We start from the raw sequence: 21874 nt of genomic DNA on the forward strand, positions 1-21874 counted from the left end.
GAATTCAATAAAAACAGAAGGTCGTAGAAAAAGGAAGAAATGCGGCGCAGGAAGGGATAGAACGAGGAGATAACAGCCTTTGAGGACAAGGTAAAGCAAGGATCTTGTTCTGGAGTGCAAGTAGAGCTCAGGTATCTAAATGGTAGGTTGTTAATCTAAAGTAACGTGGGATTAAGCAACCAAGTAATCAGCCTGGCTTTTTGAGAAGGAATTTATTCATAGCTTTTCTGGATTCCCACTGGAAGAAAGAGAGAGATGGATGAGAGGCGGTGTTCGGTGAAGGATTTTATTCGGGAGCAGAGGAGCGGCCAAAAGATAGACCCAATCCACAAAGGAGGTACCGGCCTGACCCCGCGTGACGTCGCCCGATGCCTTTTGTCTGTGATCTTGTGTGCTCGTTTTCCGGTGAAAGTATCGTTTCATTCATTTGTTTCTGCTGTCCTCATCCAGACTGAAGTCTCCAGTTTTTGGACAGGCCGGATTAACGGCGGCGTTAAGAGGTTCTTGGGGCGGGAACAAAACCGTTGGCTCTCGGATTTGAACGTGGCGGTTAGGGAGCACCTGATGTGACGTGGAGATTTGCCAGGACTGCAACACGTCATCGTCGGGATAGATGTTGCCAGATGGCAATCATATTTCAATAATTTACTCAGACAAAATTTAATTAATTTTTTTTATTTAACACAGAATTTTTTTTTTAAGTACTAGATATGGACATGAATTGCACGAACAACAATCCAATCCAAGATGAGATAAAATAAGATACGATAATCAATAATTTATTCAACCAAAATTTAATTGAAAATATTTTTTTATTAAGTACAATATTTTTTTAAAAGCATTAGATAGGAGCATGAATTGCACGAGCAACAATCCAATCCAAGATAGGATGAGATAAGTGTCAATTTGATGAATCAAACTCATAAAAATGAAAATTTTGATTAGCATGATGCACCGCTGATGTGGTTCACCTGATATAGAGTATAATTTCCCAGCAAAAAGGATGTGAATTTAGTTGTGGCAAGATCTGTATGGTATTATTATTTTTTAATTTGATGAATGGTGAGTACACCGCTATATACAATGCTGCTTGATCACTTTGTCGATATGAAATTGGAAGTATATCAAAAGGCTAGTTTATAGTAAGAATGTGATGTAAAAACATCCATTCTAATACAATGATAATATACACATCAACAGAATAAGCTAGGAACAGAGAAAAAATTCAGAATACATAATTTCTGATATTTGATATTTAATTCTAGCTAATTTTAAATTTCAAGTTTTAATTTCGATACAAATGATTCGAATGGAAAGAGGAAGGTATATAATGTATAAAGTGAGAACCGTGGGCGGGCTGCTCGGGAGACTTGCAAACCGGGGAATATATAAAAGCTTAAGAAATATGTGCATTATTTTATCTAGAGATGCCTAGAAAAGAAGATAAATCTTAGAAGCTAGCTCTCCCTACTGGAAAAGGGTGGTTTTGCTGGGATTCCTTTGGAAAGTGCACGGCTGGATCATCATTATTCCAGGTAACCTTTTCAAAGAAAGCCTCTTTTATATAAATATATATAAATACAAGTAAGATTAGTATTAATAGATTAATAAGATTAGTTTGGCCGAGGCCTCCGCCATCCACACCAGCATCGGCCTTCTTCCCTCTCCCTCTTCCCCCCTTCTTCACTCGCTCTCTCTTTTTTCCTCTCCCATGATCTCTTGTGTCGGTACAGGCTCGACCCGACACAACGAGAGCTCGCACCAACTTGTGCTGTCGAATAATTAGTACGGTGTCCGGTACCGATATAACAGACCTTGATTAGTATTAATATGAGGAAAGTTAAGTGCATCCCACTTGAGAGGCAACCGATCCTACTCAATAAGGTCTGGAAGTTGTGGAAAAGTTTTGACAGCTAGGGCAAACCTACCTGAACAAAAGGAAGCACATTCTAAGATTGGTTTGACAAATACCACCGAACATATATATATTCCATAAGCGTTTGTACAAGAAGATAATAGACGAACTTTGATCCAACAAAGTCAAGAAGGATCACCAAACAAGGAAATTCAGGAACGCACGGGGTCTCCTTCTAAATTCCAGAAACCAAGAGAATTATGTGGAGCAGTTAATTATTTCATCAGAGCGAAATCAGTTGTGGAGTGGAGATTGGGGACACAACCTCCCTGATGTCATCCCAAAGGATCCGTAATATATACTTGCAAGCCATGGAAGTGATTTTCTTCAAAATGTTAAGCTATGATGATCTTGATGTTTTCCTAAGAAAAAGCATGTGTGTCATGACCAGATCGGTCCCAAGCCAGGATAGATGCAAGTTTTTTTTTTCTTTTTTCTTTTAAAAAAAAAGATTGGATAACACCATTAGGTACTCATGCAGTCTACAGTCTATTATTCGCAAGAGTAGAAGAGTTCATCATGCATCGGACTTAGGCATCAAAATATCAAATTTTAAATAAGCCCAATCCAAAATCCGACTAAAAATAAATATAGTTTAGACTTGAGGTCCAGCTCATGATCAACTCTACGCGAGACTTAAGATCTTTTTACTCTAGAAAATCACTCAAGACTCAAGACTCAACTCCTAACCTCTTGCTTGAAAGCAAGGGGATAAACCAATAAGCCAATGCTTAGGTACACTAAAACATGTAAGTTAAAATCCATTTTAGCCTTGAAATGCCAAGTTATGTTTTTTTTTTTTTGATTTTCTTATTTGATGAGCGCCAAGTTGTTGGAAGAGCTTGTATGTTATTCCTAAAACCTTACCAGTGTTTTCATTTCCAAAAATAGCTTTAGTTAAATTATTCCATAAGAGATTTAAAAACTCTATAATAATCTTAATTAGATTTCTCTATTAGAAAACAATGCTAGACTTTCAAGTGCGGAAAAAAAAAAGATACTTTTCAACCGAGAGATAAAGATGAGATATAGTACATTAGAAAAAAAGTCAATTAGAAGTTAACTATTCTCTCTTTGGAGGATTTAGAATTTAGTTATGTTATCCCAAAAATCTAGAATGTTGAGTAAGCAACTACATGTACACTGTAACTATTTAAGCAAAAGTTTAATAATATATCTATTTACAGAACAATTATGTTTTGGTTACGACAAGCTCAGCATTAGTTATATATTCCATGAAAATCCTTTTCTTCAAATTGGCTAAAACACTAGTCGTATGCTGAAATATCACCTATTTATAGGAGAGGACACTAAATGTCCCAAGCTCAAATTTGTGATTGAATCACTTTGTTTGCCATCTTGAAAAAAATAATGAGATTGACAACTTTCCATGTATCATTCTGAAAGCTTTTTGACAATAACTTTCTTTTCCAATGCAGCACAAGCGTAGAAGCAATAAAATAAAATCAAGTCGAGAAACTAGGAACAAAATCCAGATCGCCACTATTATAACCTAAATCTTTCAAAATCACAACAAAGAAAAGAAGCAAGAGTAAATATTTTACCTCATGTTCTTTCACCATAGAAACAAATTTTCTACCACCAGCCATCCCCTGAAGGATCTCACCGAACACCATTTTTAGTGACTCATAGTCCCTCCCTCCCCACCTTTAGCTTCTCCTCTCAATCTACGTACACTAGCCGTTGAACCCGATTATACACCACGATTCCTACCGGGGCTTAATTTGGGCCGGCCCACAGGATCCTAACAAAAACTTGGCCGGACCTTTGGGGGGAGGGGGGCTGTTCAGCAAAAGCTTGAAGCGGGTTAGCGGGCCCGCCAACTAGGCCCAGCTCGAAACGAAAGTGTCCATTCAATTCATCATTTTTTTTTTCCGGTACGGCCGTTTCTACTGCTCTAGAATGAGCACAATCAATAGAGTCGATAGAAAGGATGTAGCATAAGAATGAATGGGCAGCTACAAAATACGTCCAACAGACCTCTCTCAAGTGGTGAGCAGCGAAAAAGGTAACACAGTCTGCAGTCCTGTTCGTCTCCCGATATATATAAGCAATCAAAAATAAGTCATAGTCTCTCCCTATCCTACAGATATTTTTGAGCAGTAGATCACCATTGCCCTTCGGCTCTTCATCTCGAATTTACTTTGACCATCGCCGAGTTTTTTCTTGGATTATGTTGCTAGCCCCTATAATAATCCATCAGATATATAAACATCTATTTATTAGCAATAGACTTGCAGTCGACAACGGCTCCAATATATTCCTCGTCCTCTTGTTTTGCTCGATCCTAAGGGTTCGTTCCCGCTCGTCCCTCTCTTTCCAGCTTGTTGTCTTCCAACCCTAGGATTCGTTTCGAAGGAGGAAGCCAATAAGTTCTTCGTCAAGCCCAAGGCCGCCCCAGCCAGGGCTGATCCCCCTCCGTCGTCGCCGGCGGCGGTCAATCGGAGGGCGCCGTCCAGAAGCCCAACGAAGGCATCCTCGAGCACGAACGCAAGCGCCAAATCCAGCTCCGCCTCCTCGTCCTCCAGAAAACCCTAGCCGACCAGGGATACACGGAGGCCGAGATGGCCGAGAAGCTCTAGGAAGGCCGGAGGACCCTCGAGGCTGAACCGGCCGCCACCGCTGCTTCTGAGGAATGTAGCGCTTCTCCTCCTCTCTCCAGCAAGAGGTTTTGGTCGCTCTCCTCTTTGTTGCTTTCTTGTTTATATTGCCGTCTTTAATTGTCCATGAAATTTCCGTATCATCTCTTGATTACAACCCTCTGCTCTTTCATGTTTTATTGGTTTCCACCAAGATCCCGTTTTGCTTAGAAAACAAAGATTTTTTTAGGATTCTATTGAGTTTCATTTATTGGCTCCGCGGTGCTGGTTATCGAGTTTATGGCGCCGCCCACCATCCAAAAAGTCAAAGATGGAACGATTCTTGTTTCGGTCTCTATATCTTCAGTTCAATGGATGACGAGTCAATTATTGAGTCAGTGATGGCAATCAAATAGCCGATTATCGAGTCCCCCGGTCCATGTCTTAGAATGTGTCGAAAGGCAACGTCATAATTTTTTTTCTGGTTTAATTTGATGCTGACAAGCCCTATTCTGGCTATTTTTGGTTGACATTTAATAGTACTATTTCTGAGGCTGTATCTCAACATCTATGTCTGTTTTTAGGGAAATAATTCTAGATTGTGGATTGGTTTCGTATTGCAATTCTATTATATTTACATTTTGTTGACATGGGTTAAATATGTCTTCCATCAGCAGGACGGATCCGTAAGTTGTTTGTGGGACTGCTGGGTCACAGTTTAGGTCATATGGTACATGCATATGATAGACAGAGTATGATGACAATATGCCCATAGGTGAATGGACAATCCTTAGATACAGAGAGATCGTGCTATTTATCCTCTTTTGTATATATGGTTGCAAAAGGGGGAGAGAGAGAGAGAGAGAGAGAGAGAGAGAGAGAGAGAGAGAGAGAGAGAGAGAGATGGCTATTGCTCGAATTTGGATGGGTGGGAATAGTTAAGACCTATGCTTAGCTGCAGGTTAGCGTGGGTTAAGGACTATGGGTACCTAATTGAGCAAGCAGAAATTAGACCACATGATAGAAGGGCAAGTTGCTTATGGACATTGGTGGAGCTATTAAACAAAGCTATATTTCAGGTCATGCATAGCTATGTGCTAATGTCATGGAAAATAATGAGATCTTTTCTATGAGAGGAGTGATCAATTTCATTGTGGTTAGAGCATGTGGAGGCCAAGTGGTTCGGTCAGTGTCATGGAGTAAGGGCAATTGACATCTAGAGTTGCACAGGGATGCATTATGACTAGAGCTTTGGCAAAACTTGTGCATGATATTCAGAGTTAAAATACTACAAATAAAAAGACTTCAAGAGGGTTCTGGGTCCTTGGAGAGGCATTATGAATGTATCTAAGAAGTGGAAGGTGGATATCAGTGGCTTGCTGGTGAAGGCAATAATACCACCTTGCTGGATGATGTTGACATTGAATTTCAGATGGGTAATTCTGGATCCTATATTGAGATATGCAAAACATTGATCAATGCATACTTATGCTCTATTGTACCTTTTCTTTTATTTTTAAACACTGATTCATTTTGCACTTGGCTTGTTCTTTGTTGCTAATGCATTGATATTGCTGACGGCAATATGCTAAAAGCAATACTTGATTGATTGATTCTGATCATACATATATTGCTTTACCTTTATATTCGATTCCCATCCTCTTTCTTTTGCCCCTCACATTCTTGTTATTTTTTTTAAAAGTTTGTCTTATTTTCATCTGCTTCTACCTCCTTATCTGAAACAGGCTCCAAAATGATAATCTTGAATCCTAATATTTGCATTTGACAAGATGACAAATGAAAGGAAAGAAAAACGCCTCAACTTTGCACAGTAGAGGGTCTTGTTTCATATGGTCTGAATTTACATTCCTAGGATTTTTAAAGCATTAATGATTTATTTCAGAGAAGTGGTTTTGTTTGTCTTCAACTTGGTTTACTGAGAGTTACTCGAGATTATGATATTCTATGGTAATGATTTTGATCCATAAAATGATTTTAGAATGTCTTTGACTATTAAAATGATGAAGCAACTTTCTCATCAAGGTCAATGCTGTGGTAGGGTTAGCTTAACTCTGTAATTTTACATAAGCTCTATGGCAAAAGTTAGATAACATTAAGGATCCAAATACCAGTGCATAACCAGTCAAGTAAGGTACTCATACCAGTATGCCCCATACCAGTACTGTATCGACACATGTATAATGCCCTCCTTTGTGCTTCATCGGCACATGGAGGTATATTGTATGTTGGTATGGAAGTGTATCGGTCATTAACATACTGGTAGGGCACCGATACAATCATAGATGATGAGAACTGTGTAAAGTGTGTTTTGGGAAACTGATCTGAGAAACTGGTGTAAAGTGTGTTTTATGAAATGCAGAATTCGAGTTTCCCACTATTGTATTCCATGCAAATGAGAACACATACAAAAGACCTCTTGGAAAAGGGATTTTTCCCTATATTATTGCAAGCCAGAATCGATGAGAAAGAGAAAGTTAAAAGGTTCTTGATAATAACACCCCAAAAGTATTATTTTGTACTCTTCTTTTCTCACATAGGATTATGTTGGGAATGCTAATATAAAGAGGAGTTACCTTGCCAATCTCCATATAAATTGTAAATGTGAATTTTTCCAACCTGCCTTCTGCGCAAGGAAACAATGAGAAACTGATATATACTAGAATCTTCATTTTTTCCTATAATCACAATGATTTTTTCCATATGCTTCATACAATTTTCTGCCTTTATTAACGTAGGGCTTTTCATTTCCATATGAGTTTCTTCTTATCATTGTTTATCATTTCTCACTTTCGTATTCTTTCCTATACCAGTTTCTGTTATGGTAACTATGGGTATGCATACCAGTACTCTAAACCTTAGTTAGTACAGCAGAAAAGAGCACAAAGTATGAAAAGTTAATGTATCATAAGTGTAATTTATACTTTACTTATAGGCTGTTTGTTTTGAGTTTCTGAATGTTTATGTGTGCCCTGAGTTCTTTTGAAGCTTCTGTTTCAGTAGTTACTTCTCAATGTTCCTTGAAAGGAAGAAGAGGGCTGGATAGACTAAAAGTTTCTAGTTGGGCATTGCATTGTGGGTGTTAACAATATCTTAAGGTTTAATTAGTTTTACTTATGGAGCTACTATATTTTAGATTTACAGATACACAGACTCATCGTATTGCTGCTCATAAAAAGAAATAACTTGAAACTTTGAGAGCAGCCCTTAAGATAGAAGACAGGAAGAAATCATCGGAACATGAACAACAGGAGCAAAATCTGCAGGACAAAGAAAGTGAATTAGAGCCTGGAGAACTTGATGAGAAATATTGAGAGCATAAAGGAATCAGAAGGACTCTGACAGGCAACAGGAAAAATATGATGATACACATGTGGATGGTAAGAGGAAAAAACAGATGGTGGGAAGATTTGGAAGTAAAAAAAGTCTGGAGGACATAAATAAGCAGGAAAAGAACAATGTAGGCAGGAGGTCTACTAGTGGTGAGCCAAAGCAACATGATAAAGATACCAGAAAGGTAAAATACAAGGATAGTTCTGACAGTGAGCAGGAATGTTGAATTGGAAAAGAAAAAACATGGGAAAAGTGTACACAGACATGATTCTGAAGACGATTCTGATGTCCAGAACAAGAAGAAACATGGAAAAAAGTTCTTGCAGACATGATTCTGATGAAAAAATATGAAAATCGGGAAACTGGTGATTCAGATTCTGGTGACTCTGATGAGGAAAATGCCAGAAGAGAACCAGAGAAATATGTTAAGAAAACATAGGAGGCATGATACTGATTCAGATTCAGACAGAAATGCTGAGGACAAAAAAAAACATGTTGGAACCAGTGGACAAGAAATCAGAGGCATGACTCTGATGAGTCAGAACCAGAAAGTGATGATGAAAAGAAAAGCAGAAAGCAAGCAGAGTAACATCACAGACCCAGCAGAGGGCACAAGAGCAGTGACTCTGAGTCTAACGTCGGAAAGGAAAATGCCATCGGTTACAGGAAACATGGAAAAAGCAGCAGAAGGCATGATTTTGAAGATTCAGAATACGAAACTGATGATGAAAAGACAAAGAGAACAAAGGGGATGGAGAAACACAGAAAATCCAGCAAAAGGCACAAGACCAGTGATTCTGACACTGACAGTGAAAAGAAGAACGCCATCAATCTTAAGAAACATGAGAAAAGTAGAAGGCAACATGATTCTGAGGATTCAGATTATGATATTTATGAAGAAAAAAACATGAAAAAAGGGTTGGAGAGTAGCAAACCAAGAAGAAGGCATATGCATTATGAATTTGACTCCGATAATGAAAAGAAAAATAAAAGCAGAAAACCGAGTGCTGCTCATGAATCTCATCATTTTAGACGAAGAAAGGTTGCTGAAGAGAAAACTAATGATACTAATGATGAGAGCTCTGATACTGATAGTGGTAAGGAAACTACTGGCATTCAAGTTGTGAATACAATAAATCTAAAAAGAAGCAAGATCCAACGACTGATGGTAGTAGAAGCCAGAGCTCTGACTGTAGTAGTGATACAAACTATGATAACAGCAGTAGTCCAGAGAAGCAGGATAGGAGGAAGACACGCAAGGATGATTGTAAAACAGAGGACAAGAGCACCAAGAAGCACAGATCTGCTGCACAAGAACAAGACTTCCATTTTAGGGCAGACAGGTGGGATAATAACAACAATGCTGGAAGTGGCCATCAAAATGGTACTGACATTGTTAGGAGAGAACACTTCGATGCCCCAAAGAAGGCTGAAAAAACTGAGCAATTTGAATCAAGGGGAGATAGGAAGGACATGGATGATCATGGAAGCCAAGAAGGAAGGAAAAGGAGAGAGGCTGAACATGATGGCGCATCTGCTGGTGTACAAAATTCAAACTCTAGAAATGTTGGTTTAGTAGAAGAGAAGGAAAAAGAGTGAGAGCAGAGGTCATCAGAACTTCAATGGAAGCCGAGAGGACCGGAAGAGGGAGGACAACCCTTGTATGCAGAAACTTGGTGACAAACAGGCACTAGAAAAATATGTAAATGAAGATGATAAATATGGTAGCAGAAGGTACGGTAAAGATGAGAAGAGCTATGATGATGCTAATAGGAGAAGATATGAAGATTCTCGGCAGCTTCAAGGGCAGGATAGGTATGACATCCTGAAGATGCTAGCCGACGCAGGTGCTGCTGTGGCTGTTAGTGTTCCTGAAATTGTGAGTATTATTTGCTTACACTTCCAAGAAAATCTAATGTGGTCTGACCTGGATTTCCCCCATTTCAAATGGTTACACCCTTTCAAGCACAACTAAGCAAATAGGAATCAGTTGTCTATGGCATGGAAAATGAAGTGCAAGTCTATCATTCAGGAAAAAAAGGAAAGAAGTGCAACTTTATCATGAGCACTCGAAGTAGTGCATCCACATGTAGACGCTGTTTTATCATAAGTAGAAATGTTTCTTTTTGCTTGGTCCTCTTTTACACTGACAAGCTGGTCGCCATCTTGATATAATGTATGATCTGCAAATGCATTATGTACAGTTTTGCTTGAAATAGTGGATGGAGCTTCTTCTACAGCATATTTTTTAAGATAGGAGAGAACAGCTATATGATTTATGAGAAACATCTTCTGGGAGCCACGGGAATTTACTTGCTGGTTTAGCTTTCTTGTATTCTGAATCTGAAGACTCAGCTGTTTTGGCAAAGGCAGCCCCAGGAAGCTATATTTACAGGTTTCCCTCTTATCTACAATATGATTGTTCTGGCCAAGTATCTAACTTGTTATTTTTTTTTTCGCTTGTAGCTAAGGCATGGTTTGTTGTAGAGAATGCGATTTGAAGAGGACATTCCCATGGCAGTCCTCAGCTATGTACTTGATGTTGTAGTTGCTGCAAACCTGTTCCTGGCAGCTAAGAACTTTCCAAAACTTGATCAGGGTGTTCCATAAACGTTTGCACTTGCAACAATTTAATGGTCAACTTGATGGTCTTACATAAACGTTTGCACTTGCTAGCATTGGCTGTTCTTGTTTGGAATTTTTTGGGGGGTGTATGAGTTTTTGTTAAATGGAGACGTAGGTTTTGGTGCTTTCAGCTAACAATTTTAATTGCTGGTGCAAGAGAAATGAAGGTTTCACTGGTTTGATCCACCTCATTTACAACATGATGGATGCTAATAAACTCAAGATATTGGAAAATGACATTGATGCTAGAGAAGATTCTGAATTACCATGGGATTGAACCAACAACCAAGAATTGCCTATGTAAGAGAAGCATTCTATTGCCATGGATCCTAACAACAATCAAGAAATGCCTTAAAACCATGTTGTAGTGGTCCAAAGCTATCAGCGTGATATCGGTTTGAATGGCAAACGATTGTGATTACATAAATCCTGGGATTCAAGAACTATTAGCCACATGCATGAACACAGAGACTCATCTCAGGCAAAATGTTTTGAACAAACTGGTGGTTAATGCAAACAGAGACTATTAGAGTCATTAATGAATTATTGTTTCATGTGAGATAGGATTATGCTTTCAGTCATGGTTCTTTACTTAATTCAATTACTGCCTTGGCCACATCAATCCTTGTTTAGCTAAAGTTTTTTTTTTTTTTTTTCATTCATCATTATTGTATTTACTAACGAGATATTGGACACAAAGTGCCAATCTTTAAAATGTAAAAAAAAAAAAATTCAGCCATGGCACATTCACGAAAAAAAAAACAATTTGTGTCTAAATTTATAACCCATGCTGCAGTCCTTTACAAATTACAAGCATCCAGTAGATAAAAAAACATACCTGAATCTGGTATACTTTGAGGAGAGCAAAAGAAGACAAAATCTATTCTGACAGTATAGATGAAGAAATGACGTTATCAGCAGTTTACTTACTTCGAACTTGCAAACAATCACTCGAGTATGCGGCCACTGGTTTCAAAAGGGAAGAAACACACAGCCAGTCCTGAAAGGAATATTACAACTTCAAATAAAATAATTGCTGCCATCTGATGGCAGGCATGTAGCATACCAACAGCCACAAGCGGACACATAATGCCACCAATTCTTCCCACTGAACTTGCAGTTCCTATGCCAGTAGTCCTGACTGAGGTCGGGTATATCTGATAAAAGAAAAATAACAGTCGTAAGGCCGGTTCAGATCCTGCAAAAGTCTTCTACCTAGACTAATGCATATGGCATGCGATCGCAGTACAGACACACCTGGTGGCTGAAGCTTGATGAAATTTATGAAATTCCATGATCATTCAACAGTTGAGCAATTAGAAATTTTTTGGCAGTGTATACATGCCAATAAAGAAGCAGATGTTTCTATTAATCTGTTTAGAATGAGGAAGAAAAGGTAAAAATCAGAAGTTACTGGGTTTGTCGATGAATTCCCAGGAGCTGCAATACACTGGCTCATGATGTTTTTGTTTTCACTTTACCAAACAAGTAAGAGTCGCTTGGTGACAGCATTATGGAAACCAGATCATGCTGAGTAGCCAAACACAGTGGCAACGGAAGCTACATTTAAGCCATTGGATTTTTTTTCTTCCAATTTCTCTCAAGTCTCAAACAGAATAAAGGGTAGGTCAGTGTAATATAAAAGAGGAAGAATATGAATTTTTTGATTCAATTATTGTGAAAGGATTTTATGAGCATAGAATATCATCAAGATCACAAAGAACTTTGTTTATTGCATGGATTGCAGACCATGAAAATCAAATATCATGAAGCAGAGTTTTTAGTTTATACCGCTATTAAAAAAAAAATGTCAATGAACATGTTAAGGCCCATCGGGAGCCTGCACAAAATAGCAAAATTGTTTTACGGTATTCAGTAATGGTACTGAATAGCGTAACGCTATCAAAAGCATAGTATGCCGTACCGTACCAGATGGTACCGGATGTACCGTACTAGTTCGATACCGGTACCGGTGGCGTACCGACGGACCGTACTGATACTATGCTAGTGTGGCACCGGTACGGGGTCCGGTATCGGTACAGCGAACCTTAATCAAAAGATAAACAAAATGCACTCAATGCTATTCTATTAAGTCCCATTTTAGGTTATGCTAAAGAAGCTGTATTTTTGTTAATATTTATGTTAAATTGCCCGAATTACCAAAATAAATCTCTTCTCAAAACGTGCATAAGTGCTGTATTTATGGATCCATTCTTGCAATTCTTTATGCGGGACCATAAGTCCATCACCACAGTATAACAAGCTTCTTAAAATACATGTTTGCGTCATTAAAGATTGAAGAACTAAGATCTGAATTCCTGACACTAACCTCTGGAGCATAGATGTATACGACTATGAAGCTCCCTGAGATACAAATTCGAGCACCAAATGGAAGGGCTGTTGTTAATGCTTCTGTCTGATGAAACGCCAGTGGGAATACGAAAAAACAACTTAGGAAAAGAATGGCGGACATTGTAAGCTTGCGACCAATCCTATCTACAATTGCAGCTGATAAAATAAGTCCAGGAATCTCTGCGAAAAAAGGAAAAGAAAAAAGAAACCTTTCAGACAGACAAACAAGCAGGCATATTTCAAATATATATATATATATATATATATATATATATATATATATATATATATATATATATATATATATATATATATATATATATATATATATATATAAAATAAAACAGAAGCTGAAACAAATCCTACCAGCAAAGCTAGCAAGAAATACGTCTTTGTAGAGGCTGGCATCATTCGAGTGACTTGATTGCATCTCATTTGATGTGCATATCCTCTTTCCATTACTTAACTCAGAGGTCAGCAAGATGATGCCATAATATGAAAATGCATTACCAAAGAAAGCCATCCAAAGAAGAAGGGTTGATATGATAAGTTTTTGTGAAAGAAGCATAAAAAATGCACTGATGCCACCTTTTTTCGAATCCACATGCTCCTCACTGGAGTTTTGCTTCCTAACTGTAACTAATTGTGTGACTTCAGAAGGATTGGGATTTTCATCAAGCTCAAAGCCAGAAGGATTGGGTTTTTCATCAAGCTCAATTTTGTGATCAGAAATAAGCATGCCAGAAGGGAGTTTCGCATGGTTCAGCATAGCCACCTTCTCTAAGACATGCATTGCATCAGCCATTCGGCCTTTCATGCAGAGATACCTTGGCGACTCAGGTGTGACAGCATAAAATACTAGCAGAAGAAATGATGGGAAAGAAGACAATGCTAGCAACCACCTCCAGCCAAATTTTGGCATAACAGCCTGCAAATTGGAGAGCAGAACAATTATTCTTCTAGATGTTATGAAGTAACTTCTAGCTTTAAAGAGCAACCTTGATGTTCTACAACTACGAATAATTTGAACATTTAAACCAAACCTCAAATTTCTCATATGGCCAGATTTCAACATAGGTGGAAAATAACCACCAAGCAACAGAAATGCCACATGTGGTAGAAAAGTCTCATGTTTCAAGGTCTGATATATGTAAATGGGAAACTGTATATTCATATTGCATTTGAAAAGATTAAGGAAATAATTCAAATAACCTCAACCGTATTGCTTAAAAAGGAAGGCAACAAATTTGATAACTAAACTTAAATGAAGTTGTTGAAACAATTAGCAGAAAAGTCTTATAAAAGAGCTTATTGAGTGGATATCCAACTCATATCCTATGTCATTTGTTCACTAACGTGTATGATTTTAGAACTGCAAATCCATATAGGACTTATTCTTTCCAATAACAGTAAAAGAATGTGCTTACAGCAAATATTAAATTGCAAGGAAGTGTATGTAAGAGAAAATTAAAGTACAAAGAAAATTTGGCGTACCCATGCAAGTGATGCCTCCAGTAGTGTGCCAACAGTCCAAAAGGCTTGAAAAATGACCATCCAAAAGCCTCGATTTGGAGCTGGAATGAACTCCAAAAACCAAGAACAAAGCACAGGACCACCTCCCAATCCAATACCAACCATAAATCGTAGAATAATTAATGATAAATAATTGGGAGCAAAAGAACTGAGAAAACCAGCTCCAGTGGTTACTAGAGCTGTAAAAAGGAACCCATTCCTGAGAAAAGTTAAAAAGGACCGAGATATGCAAAATTATCAGAAGCATGACACATTTGGGGCTCATGTAAAATAGCAAAAAAACCATTAACAAATTAATTAAATTTAATTTTAGAGTTTCCATTTTTGCTATATGGATAAAAGTATCATTTGTTTTCTAGATTCTTAATAAGGTGCAGGCCCATTTTATTAGGCTCAGATTTATCAAAAAGGAAATAATGGAGTGAGTAGGGCTATCAACAACAATTTGCACATACTTGAACATTTGACTTGCACAATAAAGTAATCCATAAGCAAGCATCATATTACTAGAGCTAAAAAAATAGTTGGAACATTATTTGCACAAATTATCTTGGCCTAATTTTGATTCTTATAATAATCTTTTTTTTCTTCAGACACACGTAAAACCTATCTGATGGAATGGGAAAAGTGTAGTAATTGCACATATAATATAAACCAGCATATTCCAACATGGATACCTGGAAATTGTTGCACTTAAATTTTATTTTAATTGCACACCAAAATCAAGGGATTTCTGAATATATACCCTTGCACACCAAAATCAATTGCTTTCCCTGCCATCTCATTAATATGCATGTATTCCAACAACTTGGCTCATCCAACAAGTCTCCCTTTTTACCTTATTGCCCCACACCAAATCTATTAGCTAACCAATTTTGGACTAGCATCCAATTCACTTGGAAAGCTGGCTTTGACCTGATTAAAGAAATCCATCCAAATCATCTAATAGACATCTAAAACTAGTTTCATGTATCTATGTAGCAAGGAGGTTGTGAAACTTCAATTGCAGAGGATCCACCACGCCCTAGCCTTGACCATCTGAACTGAGCTATGCCCAAAGAGAAGTTTCTAGGGTTCGAGTTGCATCTTTTGCATGAAAGAATGATTGAACTTTTTTCAATCATTGGATCCCTCTCATAGATCTCAAAGCACTATGAACTCATTAATTCATCTTTTGCACTGATCTCAAAGTGACCATTGTGCAATCTGATGGTGGATTCATGCAAAGGAAGATGAATCCTTCTTTCGCATGAAAGATACAGCCCCTGTCCGTCAAACATGACCTAAATGCAAACCAATTACCCAAGGTCAAGATTGAGTCGGGTCTAGGTTTAGGTCTAGTAGAAGATACACAAGAAAGTAGACAATGGAAAACAATGAACTTTGGAGAAGCTGGTTCATAAACTCGCCTATTTGATGTTGGGTGCATTGGGTGCTACAATTGTTGATTGGTACCAAAGCCGATAATGGACCCAACTTGGGCCAGTAACTTGAACCAGTACAACTGCCCCTCAAGGCTGGCATGAGTCTAGATTGAAAATTTGGACGTGACGGCCGGCTAAGTCACATTATACTAGTTTTCTAAATCTTGGCACAAACTCGGATTAATGTTCAAGCATTAGACAAGTAGAAGAGTCGTAAGGTGGGATGCTCCATGTATTTTGGACTCGCAATAGGATTTAAGTTTTATAAATAGGTATTAATCATCTACCCGTCTTGCACGCGTTTTATGCTTCGGCAATTCAAGTATTTCAAGGCAAGGACTTCAAATTTGTTTCATCCAATGTGCGTCAATTAATCATATTATTATAGAAGTCAATGGTGTTAGCAGGCTGAGTGTGCCATACTAACACTAGTGCTATTGAGGGTGCACAAAAAACTAGCCAAACCGCAAACCCAATCCGATTCGGTATTTTTGATTCAATTTATATCATTTTTTTTATAATTCATATTGGTTTCGGCTTGAGAAAGTTTTGAATCGAAAAAATTTGGTTTATTCTTGATTTAAATATATATATATATATATATATATATATATATATTAATTTTATATTTTTTCCTTATAATTTTTTATATGTAAAATAAAATATCAATCTAATAAATCAAACCGAATTGAACCAATTTTTTTTGGATCAGTTTTAAGTAGTTTTTGGGGATGGTTGATTTAGTTTCAGTTTCGATTTTAAGAACTGGTTTAAATCAGTTCGATTTTGAGTTTCGCTCCAAACTGGCCCAATCCGATCTGTGCACATCCCAAAGTTATGCACATGCTAAATTTTAATAAAATAATAAGAAAAAACTTAGGGCATATTTGGTACTTTTTTTTTTCAATTTCTAGAAATACAGAAACCAATGTAGAAAATATAATTATTTATTATTTTTTTAACAACATCCATTATTTCTAGAAAGAGTGAAAGTGATAAATTTTTACTTCTTGTTTTTTCAAGAAATAGATTGTCACCCTCTTGGTTTCAACCCCTCTTCTTTCGCTCTCAGCCTTGTTGCCCCGGCCCAGCTACACCAACTGTCCGAAATTCATTGGCCATCTCTCCGCTTGATACTGACTCATCCCTCATCCCCGTTCGCATCCCACTTTTTTTTTCTCCTCTTCGCTCGACGTCGAGCTCTCTCTTCCCCTCAACTACGGTGTCGTCCCTATCCTCCCTCCCTCTCTTTATTGTCAACCACACGGTCATCCCTTCTATACAAAAGAAAAAAAACAAACCAAATGTATATTTAGTTATCAAAAATCAACAAAAAGTAAATATAAAATTTTTATTTTTATTTTTATTTTAAAAAATAACAATGATGCAAACCTTGCCTTTAGCATCGTTCTCAATTAGAAAATAATTTAAAAAATAATTAATAGATTTTGTGCCAATTGGCGTATCATGTTTGTGTTGGTACCAGTCCGATAGAATACCTCCATTGGCCGGCACATAAAAGCTTAACTAGTAAGTGTGTATTAATTACCACAACTAAAATCCTACCAATAAAAAAAATGTCGCATAAAATATAGGATATGCAATATAAGGGCCGAGTAATTTAGGTGGGGAGTGCTTTTTGGAGGAGTGGGTGCTAAAAAATTTAAATTTCAAAAAAAAAATAATCCTTACCCATATTTTTTTATGATAAAAGAGGCAAAAAAAGCTACCTGGCTTTTATTGAAGATTAATTATATTTACAACAAAGACGAGGGGCAGAGATGAGTTACATCGTCAAGAGAGGAGAGGAACAAATGCGAAAAAAAGAAACTAAACTGACTCCAAACCAAATATCTGATAATGAGGACAGAAAATGTTGATGCTTGTAAGAAGAAGTAGTGGAGGAAAAGATCTCATACAGGCCTACAAGCAGAAGCATTCATTGCCTAAAAGTTACAAGTAATTTTACAAAAATTTCTAAGCCAATATTTTCTTGCTATACCAGCCTCTTTTGAACATGAAGAGTTCTGTATTGTTGATTTCAAAAGACTAAGGCTCTGTTTGGGGGATCTGTTAGCGGTACAGCTTTTGAAAGTAGAGCTGTTGGAAGTAGAGCTATTTGAAGTAGAGCATTTATAAAAAATTGTTTGCTGTTTGGTAATTACATTTCTAAAATGCTGTGACACTTTAACATGTGTTTGATAAACAAACTGAGAAAGTACTTTTGTGTGACAAAATGACCATAAAGGACATTACAAATTATACAACAGAGCATAATAAAATATAATATGTATTAATACATAAATACATAATATAATATAATATTAATGTAATGTAATATAATATTATTATAATATAGTACTATAACATTGTGTACTATAGAATAATAATTTAATATAATATTAAATTATTTAATATAAAATATCAATGTATTATGATATAATGTAATATAATATTATATTTATAGTATAATATAATAATAAATGTACAAAATATTATAATTATTAGTGTAAACTAATTTTTCACCCTTCTGATTACCATTTATCTCTCTAACAAATTTTCTAGTTAGGTGGTAAAATTAGTTAAATAATTACTAATATTTTTATTTATTTATTTATTTATTTATTTATTTATTTAGATCAGATTATTTGCTAGTCACTCATTATTTTTCTATTTATTTATTTTATTTAGTTATTTATTTATTATTTTATTTCATTGAAATATATTTATTTATTATCTTATTTATTTATTTATTCGTTCATTCGTATATATATTTATTTATGCATTTATTTTTTCTTTTCTTTTATTTCCTTTTCTTTTTTTTCTCTTCTTTTTCTTTCCTTTTCTTCTTTTTCTTTCCTTTTCTTTTTTTTTTTTCTTTTTTCTTCTCTTCTTCTCCTTCCTTCCTCTCTTCCCCTATTTATTTATTTATTTTATGTATTTATTTATTTGTTTATTTTTTTTTCTTTTTATTTTTTTTTATTTTTTTTTTCTTCTCTTCTTCTCCTTCCTTCCTTTCTTCCTTTCTTCTTCTTTCTTATCCTCCCGCGAGGCCGGCGGCGCCGGAAGGGGGCCAGGCCGTGATGGCCATGGGAGGGGCGTGAGAGGGGGCCCGGGAGGGAGCCAAGCCGCGGCGGCCATGGGAGGGGGCCTGGCCGTGGCTGCGGCTCGCCATAGCCGGCGGCTGGCCATGGCGCAGCGAAGCCCCACGACCGGCCGCCATAGGGGCTTCGCTGCGGCTCGCCTCCCCGGTCCCGCGGATGGCGGAGGCCCGGCCACCCCACGGCTGAGCCCGACCGCTCCACAGGCCGGCCGCGCGCCATGGGTAGCGTCGCGATCGCCTGCGGAGGGGTCACCGGCGATGGGTGGTGGCTGCCACCATGGGCAGCCACAAGCTCCCAAAATATTTTAAAAAAAAAGAAGATGAAGGAGCAGAGGGGTGGCGTTGAGAGGAAGAAGAAGATAGGGAGAGGGAGGGGGATGGGTGAGAGAGGAAGAGGCAGGATGAGAGTTTTGGAAAAAAAAGGTGAGATTTAAATGAGGGTATTTTGGTCAAAAATACAGCTTCCTGACAAAGCTGAAAACAGTATTTTTAGAAAGCTCCAAAATGAAGTTTCTTCCAAAAAGCTGTTTTCAGCTTTCTAGAGAAGCTGAAAGAGCTTACCAAACACATTTTTTCATCCAAAATTATTTTTGGAGAGCTAGAAAGTACTTTTTAGCCCTCTAAAAGCTTCTCCAAACGGGCCTTAAATTGTTGTACCTCTTTCCACGTCCAAACCAGACTAAAAAAAAAAAAAAAGAAAGAAAGAAATTGAGGTCGGCAGCTTATCCTCTGCTTTTTAACTAACGAAAGTAGGCGCGAGCGCTGGGCTGGACCGGCCGTGCCATGCGCGTCGCGTATCCCACTTTGCCAAGCAAGACAGAGAAAGCTCTCTGAGATAGCGGCGGAGTCCGCACATGCTGTGTCCGGAAAGAATGAGAATAACGGAGGGGTGCACGAAGTCGCGGGAATCCATCAGTCGCCAACGAAATCACTCGGCAATAAAAATACGTGTCGTTTTCTTCAGCAAACAGGTGGCTGCATGCAGTATCTTACGAAAAAATCAAGGTGTCGACAATAGATGACCGACGCAAGAATAAGCCTTAGCCATGCAGTTGGATGGCTGCTATCCCTAGTTCTCCAAACGTTAGGCCTCTTTCAGGACATCGGTAGTTGGATGTACGATTCATCAATCTTGGCCACAGACGGGAGTGATGCATATTTTCCATGGTTTTTGGGCGTTGGTTTTGGTGACAACCACACCTACGAACGGGAACGATGGCTTCTTTTTCTCCATGTTTGACGACAGCTTTGGCTGTCACTTTTTATCGAGCGAGTGATTAACATCTTATAGTGCTTCAACGACCCCACTAATGGCGTGTTAGTTGAACTATGGAGGTACAAAGTTGGCAGGAGGAAAGGGATATATGTTAGAAAATTTTGCTTGCAGACTTATCTTTGAGGACTGAAGATTGGAGTTGGTGAAGAAATACTAGAGATTAGATTAGGCCTGATTAGTGGGGAGTTTGGCTTGGTTTGTGTACCTTTTCGAAGGTCAGCAAGACTGGTTTTTGTCCTTGCAAGTTGCAACTTGCAAGTCAGATGAAAATACCGAAACATGCTAGGTTTTTCTCGACTGAAAAAAGACTGCGGCATTAATAACCTTTCAGCTTCACCTCGTACATATTGGAAATTTGGAACTGGTTTAATTAGGTTGTAATATATTGCAATTGCAATATGTTTAGGGATCAAATGTGATGTATGGAATTGAGATATCACGATGCTCCCCATCTTTCTGAATCTTGCTTCAGAGATGTGCCACCAAAGTGTTCACAAAGGAGTCAAATCTTATCTCGCACTTTCATTTAGGGTCCCACATTCACCGGAATAAACCGGTATATATTAAGCTCAATTTTGAAATTTCATTACCAATGACTTGCAAAAATATATACAAAGCTTGGTGGAACCGAACTTGTTCCCTTCTATCTAAAAGACTAATTTTTGAAGTAAAATGAAAGGACAAATTGATAGATTTTTTTTTTCTTTTTTTTTGCTACACAGCAGATGGTTCATCCAAAAAAATTAAAAAACAGCAAGTCATGGAGTGCTCTAGACAATTTCTTATTTCCAAACCGCAGAGACCTCCGAGTGATCGGCCACGTACGAGGTCATCCAATCCGCATCCCATTAGCCTCTCTGTAAACATGCTCGACCTCAAAAGCAATGTAATTGATAGAAATTCTTTAAAAGAAAAAAAAATAACAAAATTCGCCTGTAGAAATGGGTTTAATGGTTGGTACATCTGTAAGATTTAAATCCTTGGATGATGTCTAAATTTTTCATTCTATTTTTGTATGTAAATAGCTCGAGGCAAACCTGATCTTACAGGGATGCCAAATTATGGATAAAAAACTAGCTAGCTAGCAAGTAGAATCTTTTTCTTTTCTTTTTTAATTTTTCTTCGCATTTGTATGATCATATACACTTTCTGATGATGCTATACCTGCATTTTCAGCATTCAAGCGAAGGGAGGAAAAGATCGAATCCAACACTCATTAGTATTGGGAATCCACCCGTGAAAAATAGTCCGCATTAGATAGTATAAGTATAGGGATTGACATACTGGTTGGACCAAAACTCAGACGACTTAAGCTTTTATGTGAACTTGAATTTGAAAGCTTCCGGTGGAGAGTTAACGAGGATATATGTGGACAGGAATTCATATCTGAAGGGAGATGTATGGTAAGCGTCACCTTCTAAGTCGTCACCTATATATTTAGAGTCATGTATGGCCATAATTTTCACTGCATGATGCACAAGCAAGCAGTGCAAGTAGCACATGCCACCTTTGAAATCCGCATCTGCTTGGGTCCATAGACAGCCATAATTTTCACTGCTTGATGCATAAGAGAGGAGTTTTCATTGTTGGAGCCCCATGCAGTACAGGGGAGATGTGTGGCAAAAGCACCATCAAAGTCCGCATGCACTTGGGATCATGCATGTATAGCCAAAGAGAGTGTTCCAGCCCCACGCT

The 21874-nt window shown here is 37.7% G+C and overlaps 1 protein-coding gene and 1 pseudogene across 2 annotated transcripts; one reads left to right on the forward strand and one right to left on the reverse strand.

Annotated features, from left to right (window-relative positions):
- The first annotated feature begins 4347 nt into the window (after nt 1-4347).
- Nucleotides 4348-10455, forward strand: LOC103701437 (pre-mRNA-splicing factor cwc-21-like; annotated as a pseudogene). Its single transcript, XR_015975442.2, has 2 exons — nt 4348-4597; nt 7678-10455. The product of XR_015975442.2 is annotated as a pre-mRNA-splicing factor cwc-21-like (transcript).
- Nucleotides 10456-11383: 928 nt separating this feature from the next.
- On the reverse strand, nt 11384-15156 carry LOC148714783 (organic cation/carnitine transporter 7-like). Its single transcript, XM_089928100.1, has 5 exons — nt 15122-15156; nt 14338-14575; nt 13210-13771; nt 12821-13023; nt 11384-11648 (listed from the first exon to the last, which is right to left on the reverse strand). Exons 1-5 carry the CDS (start codon nt 15154-15156, stop codon nt 11439-11441), a joined length of 1248 nt encoding a protein of 415 aa, XP_089784226.1. The 3' UTR covers nt 11384-11438.
- Nucleotides 15157-21874: the final 6718 nt, after the last annotated feature.

Source organism: Phoenix dactylifera, chromosome 2 (genome assembly GCF_051530095.1).
Source record: "Phoenix dactylifera cultivar Ajwa chromosome 2, Ajwa_hap1_PhDact_Kaust_v1.1, whole genome shotgun sequence".
Classification (NCBI taxonomy): domain Eukaryota; kingdom Viridiplantae; phylum Streptophyta; class Magnoliopsida; order Arecales; family Arecaceae; genus Phoenix; species Phoenix dactylifera.

What these genes read in the sequence shown, in the direction of transcription:
- LOC148714783 (XM_089928100.1), bottom strand. Translation starts at nt 15,156, where the DNA reads ATGGCAGGGAAAGCAATTGATTTTGGTGTGCAAGG. An exon ending in ATTTCTTGCTAGCTTTGCTG is followed by an intron (nt 13,024 to 13,209) that starts GTAGGATTTGTT and finishes CTTTTTTCGCAG; the next exon opens with AGATTCCTGGACTTATTTTA. An exon ending in TATACATCTATGCTCCAGAG is followed by an intron (nt 11,649 to 12,820) that starts GTTAGTGTCAGG and finishes TTCTTTTATCAG; the next exon opens with ATATACCCGACCTCAGTCAG.